This window comes from Schistocerca americana, chromosome 5, assembly GCF_021461395.2.
Source record: "Schistocerca americana isolate TAMUIC-IGC-003095 chromosome 5, iqSchAmer2.1, whole genome shotgun sequence".
In the NCBI taxonomy this organism is placed as follows: Eukaryota; Metazoa; Arthropoda; class Insecta; order Orthoptera; family Acrididae; genus Schistocerca; species Schistocerca americana.
Genome location: NC_060123.1, coordinates 432,837,699 through 432,850,227, shown reverse-complemented (window position 1 = coordinate 432,850,227; position 12,529 = coordinate 432,837,699). Strand labels below are relative to the sequence as shown.

General features: G+C 37.2%; 1 protein-coding gene across 3 annotated transcripts in view; it reads right to left on the bottom strand.

The window, feature by feature from the left end:
• LOC124616055 (ataxin-10) overlaps positions 1 to 12,529 on the bottom strand; it is a 110,905-nt gene that overhangs the window by 6,079 nt on the left and 92,297 nt on the right. For 2 of the 3 annotated variants that reach the window (XM_047144288.1, XM_047144289.1), the window contains 2 exons: positions 7,291 to 7,510; positions 1,397 to 1,773 (listed from right to left, as the gene is read on the bottom strand). In XM_047144288.1, the coding sequence (XP_047000244.1) occupies positions 7,329 to 7,510 (182 nt within the window). In that variant the 3' untranslated portion in view covers positions 1,397 to 1,773; positions 7,291 to 7,328. Of the gene's footprint in view, positions 1 to 1,396; positions 1,774 to 7,290; positions 7,511 to 12,529 lie in introns of those variants that run through there. The other variant, XR_006979841.1, reaches the window with a different exon arrangement.

Below are 12,529 nucleotides of genomic sequence, written 5' to 3'. Positions count from 1 at the left end.
GCCCCTCTTCAGGAACCACACGTTTGTCTGGCCTCTCAACAGATACCCCTCCGTTGTGGTTGCACCTACGGTACGGCTATCTGTATCGCTGAGGCACGCAAGCATCCCCACCAACGGCAAGGTCCATGGTTCATGGGGGGGGGGGGGGGGGGGGGGGGGGGGGGGGGGGGGGGGGGGGGGGGGGTAATTTACATAAAACATACAGAAAATCACCCAGGGCCATATAAAATTGTTGTTGTACCCAGGTTTGTCATTGTATTAGTAATCGTTATATGGAGGTTTGACTGTAGAATGGCCATAATAACTCAAGATCTGACATTACTTGCTTTCTACAAAAAATACTGTAATATTTGAAGGAAAGTCCTTAAAAATCTGACCACCATCATAGAAATTAATGTTGTCAATAATAAAATCAAAATCCATAATCATCTGACAGGTATCTCTTCAAGAAGATAGGCATTTCAATTGCACATTCACAACATACACATTTGCTAACGAAATTTGTCAAACAATCCATAACAATTTCAGAAGGCAAGCTATAACAGTAGAAGAAAAAATGACTTATTACTCATTGTGACCACCTTCAAAGCCAAATGGTTAGCACTGTTGATTTCAGCACGGAAAGGTTCCGTTCCCAGTACCTCTTCAGATTTTTGTAGGCATGGGCGATTGGAATGGGGTCTACTCATCATCCTGAGGCCAAATGAGGAGCTGCATGAATAAAGAAGCAGTGGCATCATCAAGGTTCATCTGCTGGAAATAGTGGCTGGAGGACTTTGCGACACGATCACACATCCCACAACCATAGTGTGTTCTTTGTACTGCTTGTAGGCAGCAAATGGCAACTTGGAATAGGCCACAGGCCTAATCAGTGACTGATGTTTATATTTATTACTCATTGTGATTGATGTGTAGCCAAAGGATAGAAATAAGTCTATTTGTGAGCTTTGGATGCAGTATTCATTATCCCACAGAATGCTGCAGTGTATTTTGTCCAGCCAGTATTGGAGTTCAGTAAGTTTGCCCCTTAAATTACTACATAATGGAACAGTATTTACATGGTGTCTATTGCATTTACCTATTTATAATGTGATTTTTATTATGTTTTCCAATCCTCTTTGTCTTGATTAAGCCCAGTGTGTGTCCTACTTGTTCAGCAGTCTATGCTTTAATGATCTGAGTCTAAATATAGAGGCCTATATTCTAGCTTGTCACTGCAAATGACTGTACCATTTACCACAACAGGCAGTTTCTTGGTTACCAAAGTCTTCCCTCATCTACCTGCGTGCTGTCCATATCATTCTCAGTCATCTGGTGTTTACTAATAATGCACCAGTTTGTGTAAACATTCACAGTCTACAGGAGGATTTGTATGAAAACAAAGGAAACACTGACACTGAGAAACAGTCCAATTTATTCTAAGAACATCGCACATAAATCAGAATGCTTGCTATCACATTTCATCCAGTGAAATAACATTATATCAGGTGCCCAGCTGACAGTGTGCACAGGAATGATTATGAAAACTTGCACTGCAAGAAATAGTGTTATTTATGACACAGTTCATAACATGATTCTCAGCCTAAATATGATCTGCAGTTCATATTAACCATTTGTTCAGCATTTAGCAAAGGAATTCCCAAAATATATTCTTTGGAGAATCAGATTTTGGCTCAAACATGACAAGATGTATGATGGGCGTTTCGATACAAGTCATTTACCTGACCATCTCCAGCTGCCATTTAAGGACACACTTAGTGGCCTGGCATCATCCTGTAAAGAAAAGAAAGTAGGATATTTTCAAAATAAAAATCTTTGGACAATACCCTCAGTTGTTTGGTGTCTGATAATAAAGGCAGGAACCTGTTATGGATACTGCAGTCATTATAAATGAGGCAATAGCTCAGCTGGACAAGTATGAAGGGGGAAATTGCTCTTTGCTTTGTAAAAGGAACTAGCTTGGCATGTAACCACCTTAGTACAGGAAAATTAGGTATATCTGGATGGTCATACTTGGATACTTGATCTTCATTTATAAAGTCCAGTGACATAACTGCTACATCACTTATCCTTAATTTTTTTAAAAAGAGAAGTTACACATTTTTAATAAATTGTGAGAGATGTCAAGAACAAAAAGTGAATTACAGTCAATAAATACATACGGAAATGCACACTAGCTGGCTCCTAGAACTACTAGTTCCCTCTTTGGGAATATGTGTGTGTGTGTGTGTGTGTGTGTGTGAGAGAGAGAGAGAGAGAGAGAGAGAGAGAGAGAGAGAGAGAGAGAGAGAGAGAGAGGGGGGGGGGGGAGGTTAAAGGTTAAAAGGTAAACCAACCATGTGAAAACTGTCAGCACTGTCAGCAGATACAAAGTAAGCTGCGAGTTTCTCGTTACAGAGTTCTGAACCACTGTTACCAGGACAAATCACCAAGATTGAATAATGAAGCAAGGACCCTTCTCTCGTGCTGCAAAGCATACTGGGTCTTCACAGCACACATTTTTTTGTGCCCACGAAATATTACTCGAAACCATATGATCGTTACATCATTACAAAGAAATACTTGACACTGTAAGCCAATGCCATATGTACCTACTCTCACAGGTGGCCTCTTGAAGGATTAAGTTTTGTTGATGATGTAACTGAGGGAAGAAAGAAAAATTGGGGGTTAACATCATATCCTTGACAGAGAGAGATGGAGCAAAAGCTCAAATTTGACAAGTATGGGGAAGGGAAACAGCCCTGTCCTTTTTCAAAGGATACATCCTGAAAGTCACCTTCAGGAATTCGATGAAATTGTGGAAAGCCTACAGTTTAATGGCCAGATGGGGGATTTGAACCCCCAATCTTTCAAAAGACTAGTCTGATGCCTTAACTAATGTACTATTTTGCTCAGTTGCAGCTCAAATTTTGCCGTATAGTCACATAGTATTAGTTTAATATGAAGATTAGCTACAATATTATGTTCTGGTAGTAAGAGAGTTTAAGGGGCATTACATGCAAAAACCTTCAAGCAACAGAATACAAAAGAATATTACACCACAGTTTGAAAAAAAAAGAAAAATATGTACATGGCATCTGGATTTGAGATCTAAATAATAATGGCATGTCCAATGCACACACAATAGAATGCACATACCACACTCTAAGAAACTATTCTGCAATCACTTTCTGAGACAATAACAAGCACAGTATGTACCCCGTCCATCTACCCTCCTGGCTGGACCATCTCTTTCCACCTTGAGTTCTACCTGCTCCTTTCCCACGTGTTAAAAATTTTCCTTTATCCTTCTTTTCTAAAATACCTGAATTCTCAAAGTTTCCTACTCCATTTTGTGTTTGTTTCATATATAATGCTGGATTCTTTCTGCTACGTATAGTTCCTATCTCTAAACACACTCATTAAGATATTTTAAATTAAAAAGAAACAAACACCATTTATCCCTAAATAACATTATCCTTCACTTCTACATCAAAAATTTAAAATGTCTAGATCAACTATTGCAACATACTAATGAATCACAAGTTCTTTTTGGAAAACACCACAAAGCCAAAAAGTAACATTTAACTTTAGACTGACTGAGATGCAAGGTGTTTTCATAATATTGAAAAGAAGAAACTACGTCATTACTGACATTTATGGCTTAAATTCAGCAGCATTAAAATGTGAACGAGTTTATCCAGCAGGACTGCTTGCACATATAGTACATACATGTACAGGTCTTTTGCAAGTTCAGTTCTTATGGGCACTGAAGTATGCAAACATTATTCCAGACCACAAGGAAAGTAGCCTCTGACAACTATCAGCTGTGCCATTTACCCTTATGTTGGCAAAAATGATGGGAGCCATACTAAACAGACAAACTTGTACAAATAAAATCAACTGCAATGGCCAATTTGTTTTTAGATCAGGTTTTAACACAGTTAAAGATGTCTGTCATTTCCAAACATAAGCAATTTGAAAACATATTAGTTATTAAGAGTACAAAACAGGCTTTTTGACTTATCAAAAACTTTTGAAACTGTGTTCCATGAAATACTATTGAACAAGGTACATTTCTATAGAATTATAGAATATGCCATTAAATGGATGAAATCTTAATAAAAATGCAAATTGTTGAAATTAACAGCACAGAGTGTGCCTACAGAGCAAATTAGTGTCTGTCAAGGTTCTATACTGGATTCAATATTATTTATGTTAATAACTTGTGAGTAGAAGGTGCCATTATATTACACGATCAGTAGATGCAGATTATCTTGACACTTTATAACATCAGAAAAAATAGCAAAGTATCAATATGAAGTAGAGAAAACTACTGTTGCGGTTGAATCAACCAAGACGAAGTACATAACCTATATATTTCATAGAAGCTTATATTAATGGAAGAATGTAACTGCTGTTAATTTCCTTGGGATGACAACCAATTCCAAATTGTTTTGAGATAATCATTTAGAGATGGAGGTATGCAAAATTGGTAACAGCATATTTCTTCTCAGAGTTATTTATTATCCCTCAATATGTAATCACATAACGGAGGGTGTCGTTATGTGGGGTCATGAAAGGAAGGATGGTTCAAAAAGAGAATTGGTATTGAAATGATTGGCAAATCTTTGTTTGTTGGTTGGTGACACTGATTTGATTCGTTTCCATTTCCAGGAACATTCCAATTGCTGACTCAGTTTGAATTTCTCACATTCAGTGTCTAACCTTGGAGAAGTTCACTTGTGTGCAACATATGCTAATCATGAGAAAGTTTTATCAGAATGGAGAAAGTTAGGCAGCAGTGTCAGGTGACTTTGTTGTAATGAGGAACCAAATGAATCAACAGCTCGCAGGCTTATGAAAAAGTTATTTTGAGACAGGTTCAACAGTGAATCTTAAACATCCTTGACCGATCATTGTGGTGGTTCATGACAGTGTGGCTGTTACCCCAATGAAATCAATTCTTCACCATTCCCAACAATTGGGCTGAAGCTTTTCTTCAGTACAGACAATTCTCCAGTATGATCTACATTACCACCCCTACAAAATTCAGCTGACACAGCAGCTGGAACTGTTGGCTCATGAGAACAGACAATCGTTTGTTGACTGGGTTCTGAGAGGACGAAAGCTTCACAAACAAAATCATCTTCAGTGAAGAAGATGATGTAAATAAGCAGATCAGCCATATGTGTGTGTCAGAAAATCCTTGCATAATCCAAGAAAGGGAAACGCAGTTTGGCGCGGCTTTTGGTTGGGCAGCATCATTGGCCCTCGTTTTTTCAAGTTGATGTAGAACAGGATGTGACAGTCAATGGAAACTGATACTGTACAATTATAAGGGAAATTTGTGGCCTCATTTGGATGGAATGGATATTTAAGAGTTGTGGTTTCAGCAGGATGGTGCCACTTGCCATACTTCCCACAAAAACAATTATGTTTCTCTATAAGCAGTTCCCGGATCACCTCATTTTGTGCAATGCTGATCATCAATGGCCACCAACACCATGTGACTTAACTCTTTGTGACTTTTTCCTTTGGAGTCATCTTAAGCCAGTGCTGTATATCAATAAACCCAGAAAACATCCACGACTTGAAGTCAGCCAAATGGATGTTGAAACTTTTAGTGCAGTCATATAAATTTCATGGACAGTGTTCTTGCATGACAGCACAGTAGAGGCGGTCGTAAGCATCTCATTTTTCATACATGAAATGGGAATGTTACATGAATGTTTATGTATTTTGTTTGTGTTTTTTGTACTAATAAACTTCTTACTTTGATATATCAAAACCTTTGCTCTTTTTGAACCATCCTATACATAGAAGTAATGTTTTTAAATTACAGAAAGTGGCACTTAGGATAGTACACAGATGGTACCCAGAAAACTTGAAATTATGACTCTACTACCGCTTATTTTATAGTATTATTGTATAAAGATAATTGAGAAACTACCTAGAGTGTGACGTGTGCCACATGCACAATATCAAGAACAAATATGACTTGATGTCATTCCTTGGAAACAAATAGCAGCACCAGTTGCACTTTTGTTTTTGATCATCAGAACCTGTTTTGGCCACCAGAGCCATTTGCCAGTGGTTATGAGTCTGTCATCATGGGGGTACATAAACAGTGTGTCTTTGTACTCCCACGAAGGTACACTCATAACCACTGGAAAATGGCCCATAGAAATATGTAGAAGTGTTCTAAGAATAAATAAATCAAATCCTAACATCTCAATGTATTAGGAACCTACCAATTTAGCAGTTTAAAGGGAAGATAATAAAATTTATATTAGAACTGAGAACTCACGAAGTTGATCAATTTCTGATATTTGCAAAGAAAATGGTTTGACTGAAATGTGTGCATGCTAATATTTTCAGGGTACTATGCACTAGTTATCATTAACATAATGTTCTCTTTATTTCAGAGATTATATGTATCTCTCACATATTCTTGACATGACTGTAAGCAAATGTACACAATTAAAGGTGCGCTTCTGCAAGTCCAGCCAAGTTGTTGTTTGCAAGAATAAAAATTAATTAATTAATTAATTCATTCATTCATTCATTAATTCATTCATTCATTCTTCATCTTTAACTGTACTTCACAAAACTGAAAGACAGTAATTTAACCCTCACAATACTGGGGTGGGGGTGGGGAGAGGGGGTTGCTTTATTCACACCCTTCGAAAATATTGTAATCTAATCGTATAATTTATATTTTAAAATTTTAAAAATATTTATTGTTTTCAATGATTTCTTATAGCATATTCCATAATTGTTTTGAATTTTTTGTAACACATGACCGAAAATTTTAAGTCTTAGTAGCAAATGTGACTTTCTGCAACAAATGTCATATTCCTATTTTCAAGTTCTGGATGCTTCTTACTTGTGTATATATCTTTAAATAGTATGCTGTGAAAACAACTCAACAAAAATTAATTAAATCTCTACTTTTTATAATTTTTTCTGTGGTGGTCATAAGGAACCCCTCCTGTCTGCACACACTTTACAGAAAATGTGTTGGAACTGCTAAGATCGTGTGAAAAGATAATTTCAAATGTTGATGATAAAAGTTAACATCAATTACAAAAATTTGTTTTCGCTTTAATTTTTTTGGTTTTTTAATTTTAATTTTTATTTTTTTATGGGCATTAAGTACCCCACTCTCTCTTGGTAATACATGTTATGGAAAATTTGTTGGTATTGCTGGGGTTGAATGTGACATCCAACTTCAGTTCATAGTTCTATTATAAAAATTCACACATAACATTATGCTATTTAAATATACATAATTTGTTTTAAACTTACCAAATAATTAGCCACTTCCCAAAAAGTATGTTGTGAATTCAACGAGGCAGTGGTGCAATGCCAACCCCACCATCAGCTCCTGAATGGAGAGTGAGGCCAATCTGGTTCAGTGTTGTTGCATCAATTTCACCCTTCTTTGTCATTCCTGCAATGACTTCCTGGCATTCCTTATTATCTTCACACAAATTACGAATTGCAAGGATAGCCCACTGCATCACAACTAATGAACATTAAGGATTTTAATTTTTTTTTTCCTCTTAAGCATGAGTTTAACAACAGCACACACAGATTACAGTCATATACATCCTCTGTTCAGTTTCTTCTCAACTGCAGTGAACATACTTAATAAGCAGTATCGTTACAGCTGTGTGTATTTCAGTTAACATAACATGTTTATAGCAAAGCATCATTTCTGCCATTGTGTGTTCTCAGCATGCCATTCCATGAAAGAAAATTGTTTAGTAGAAAAACAAGTTTATCCTTAAAGCTGTGAAATAAAATAGTGGTGACGTATAACTATCGTGTAACACAAAACTATCCTGTGCCCATGTAGGGTTGTTAGATATCCCATCAGGCACCTCCCAAGGTGGTGGGAAGGAGAAAGCCTGCCAGATATGGGTGGTCCTGGGGAAATTAAATATCCAAGGCAGACCAATTACTAGCACAGTCCTAAACCCAGTAGTGTGTGTAATGGCATCCAGAGGCTAGTGGTCAGCTTCTGTTCACCAAGTTGGTGTAGCTGCTACAAATATGTCTTGATCTAAAGAATCAATTCTTTTAACCACTGTGATCTCCAACTACATTGCCACAACTACCTTTAAGTTGGAAATGCTGTGGTGGAACACTAGGAATGATATCCACTACCTCATGTCCCAGTAAATGTACTGGGCTTTTTCCTTGTTATCAGATCCTGGGAGGATCAGGAACATCACTAAAACAAGAAGAGCCAGTGCTTCTCAAAACCTCGTCACAAACACTATACTGGAACACTCAACACGAATACACTGATCAAACTAGTCAAACTTAAACAGCTTACTGATACACTAGAAAAATTTTACATCAACATCCTCTGAACCCAAGAGACATGTTTCACAGATGAAAACCACTTTAACACAGAAAACTACAGGGTATGCAAAGGAAAACCAGCTGTCAGAAGGCAAACACCAACAATGCTTGGCATAGGATTTTTCATACAAAAATTAGTCACAGACAGCATCTCAGATTTCAATTCAATATCAGAAAGGCTATCCACAGTAACATTCAAATCACAAAACAAAAGAGATACAATCATCAACACACATCCATTGACAAATGACCACAACAGAAAGAAATTGCAAGAAGTCTAAGACTTTTGGGAAGACATGGAAGAAATAAACAAAATACTAGAAAGACATGTTAAAATTGTATTAGGAGACATCAATGCACAACTACGCAAAGAGAAAAAGTACAAGCAAATCGCAGGATCACATACAGTGCACAAGCGCACAAACAGGGATGCAGAACATATCAAATTATTGTCAACATTTTAATTTAAAATTTATATCAATGCAATTTCAAAAGCCAATATAAAAACACACACCATGGAAGATGACCCTCCCCCTAAAAAAAGGGGGGGGGGGAGAATTCCAACTAGATCATCTAGCAAAAGCAAATAAAAAATACAATGAAAATTTTGAACATTAGAACATGCAAAAGGTTCTTAGAGTCTGAGTTTGTAGCCATCACTCGCTACAAATAAATATTACGGCAATTCCCATAAATGGAAAGACAACACAGAACAAAATAAGACCAGACCATGAATACTTCAAAATCAACAAACAAAATTATTGATGAAGTTAATCAAAATACAATAGAAAATTGGACAGACCTTGCAATCACAGCTCAGAAGGCAATTAACTGGGGTCAACCTCCCAGGAAACTTAAACACAGATGATGGAACAAACTTGTGATTAGGGTATTGAACGAAGAATCTACAACAACATTCTACATGGCAGGATTTCCACACAATTCTCAAACAATCTTCAGAATATATTAGAGGAGTTATAAGAGCATATAAATAAAGCAGAGTAAACAAAACTGAGGAAGACTTCAAGAGGAATATTGAGAAATTCCTACAGAATATTCAGGGAAAATATAAAAGTTTATCAGCACCCAAATATCTGCTTTAAAAGAACCGATAGGTCTCTAGAAACAAATACTACTCTGAAAAATTCTCAAAATATACTTTGATAAACTCCTCAACTGTAAGAAGCATACAAAAAAGTTAAAATTCACAAAAATGATACCAAATCCAGGTTCGAATCCACCCTCAATCACAGAGACAGATGAGGTTATAAAACAATTTAATAGCAACAGAGTCTCAGTAGGAGTTGGCATTAGTGCCATGATCTGGAAACTCAAAGATCAAAATATCACAAAGAAAATTCATAAAATTCTCACAGAAATATGGATTACAGAGAAAATACCATAGGAATGGTAATGTGTACTGATGCGGCCACTGCACAGAAAAGCCAACAAGACACCCTAATAACTAGAGATTTTTTCATTATTACTGGTCACTTACAAAATTCCGTCCAAAAGATTACTCATCTAGCAGCACAAGCTGACAAAAAAGATAGGTCAATAACAAGTAGGCTTCAGAAAAGGAAAGTCATGTACTGAGCAGATTTTGAACCTCCAAACACTCCTGAAGGTCAGACAAACTAACAACACGAAACTTCCTGGCAGATTAAAACTGTGTGCCCGACCGAGACTCGAACTCGGGACCTTTGCCTTTCGCGGGCAAGTGCTCACCAACTGAGCCACCGAAGCACGACTCACGCCCGGTACTCACAGCTTTACTTCTGCCAGTACCTCGTCTCCTACCTTCCAAACTAACAACACGGTAGTCACATTTGCTAACATTAAGAAGTCCTATAACACCATAGAAAGGCAGAAATTCTTTGACACACTAGAAGACTACGGAATATACAGGAAAAATAGGGCACTCATACAAGCGACACCACATCCAAAATAAAATTTATGGGAGAACTCTCAACCATATGAGATACATATAGGAGTCAGACAATGAAATGGGTTCTCAGCACTTTTATTCAATGTGATCTTGGACAAAGTTATCAAACAATGAAAACAGAAAGTAAAAGGGATTCTGTTAGGAAAGGCCTGTGTAATCAAAACAATCATGTAATGTCTGGCATTTGCAGATGACATGGCAATACTCAGCAACAATAGACAAGAAGCACTGGAATACTTACATGAACTCCCTGCCAAAACAGGTCCACAGACGTCATACGAGAAAATGCTATAAACAGAAAGGAAGGACAACACTACACACGCCATGCACAGAAAATACGGAAATATTAAAAGAATGGAAAAATCCAAGTATCTATGGGAATATATGGGTGTTTGTTTTAACTTGGAACTACTAGATATTTAGAAATATATGCAACATGCAAAAAATATCCAGTTTAAAAGTTAATATTTTCAAAGGGACATCCGCCTGTACTAAAACTGTCTCCCCCCTCCCCTATAACCCCTGAACATCCTTATTGGGGGCAACTCCTTTTTTTCCAGAAGAGAACTCCTGGCCCCCCTCCCCTTCCCTTCCATTTTAATCACAGATTCAGATTCTACACCAAAAAATAGGTATGGTTTACCCAAAGAATTTCTTTCCACATGTCTCAAAGCAATTTAATCAACAAAATTCAGTTTTGCCAGTTTTTGAAATTACAAATCAAACTCATTTGATTCTGCATTACATTTCTGATAAAAATGTAGGCTTCTACTGTTCTGAATAGATGCTACTTTCGTTAAAGATTTAATTTATTTTTGCAAATTTGATTATACAATAGAACTTTTATGTTTAGACATTTAAAAGTCTTTCACATAAGATACTTTTAACATAATGAAGTTTTCTGCTCCCTTCAGAGTTCAGTTTGATGAATCCCCACACCATCAGGATGTCTGATTTCAGTGAGTCCCCTCAGATCTCACTGTCCGAGTGACAGGTTTTGGTGTGTTCTTTTCCATTACTCTTGCTACAGGGCTACTGGAGATTACAGTGTGCAACTATTGTAAAGAAAAATGTTCATAATTAGTGACAGAAGCACTTGCCATGGATACACACATACTGAGTGAACTCTCACATGGATGGCCCACCACTCAGCACCCCCACATGTGGTGCACTCTCGTGCCAGCTCCCCTCCCCCTAATTCCTGCACCTCCCACAGCGTCAGCACCTTTATAAGCATGAACACCAAATGACTCAGCACCATTCCTCTCCACAAAGACTTTTCTGGCACATTTGAAATGATGGACATTTTATCTGTAGAACAGAGAATTGAAATAATTTTAATTTATGGCAAGACTGCAAGAAATTTAGATGCTGCTGTTGCTCTTTATGCTTCAAGATTTGCTGATATGCCACAGTCTCCTACAACTACTTATCATGTTGTAAAACAATTTCCTACCAAAGGAAATATGGCATCTAAGAAAAGGAACTTTTAGACCAATTCTTACAGGAAACAGTAGTAAACAAATTGCAGCACTAACTGCAGCAGCTTGTAGTCCACATGTGAATACCTGAGACTTATCTCACCAGTCAGAAATTGCTCATACAATTATTTGGGCAATCCTAAAACATCAAAAATACTATCCCTGCCAAGTCACACACACTGAGAACTTCATGGGAATGATTTTTATATTCAAACTGGAAAACTTGCGCAATTACAAAGAGACCCACAGTTTTTTTTTTCTCTCTCTCCAAACAGCATTCGTCAATGAACCAACTTTCACACACCACGGCACACATGCATTATTGGAGTTCAGAAAACCCCTGATTAATCAGCATCCTTTGTCTGTTAACATTTGGTGCTGCATCACAGGCAACAAAGTAATTGGCCCTTTATTTTTGGCAGGCTCACTGAAGAGAGAAATATATCGTAACTCATAGAAATATGAGCAACTGATTCTGTTGGAAGATGTCCCCTCATAGTATGATAGAATGTGTAACTTCAACTAGATGGGTTCTCTAGCACATTATTCCACACTAGCCCAAGAACATTAAATCACAACTTCAGTGGCCACTGGATTGGTAGAAGTGGTCCAGTAGAGTGGCCAGCCAGATCACCCGACCTTACATCATCAGATTTTTTCTAGTGGCATTATCTTGAAGACTAAATGTATGCAGAAGTACCAATTAATCAATAGAACATGTCACAAATGCTTGTACAAAAACTAC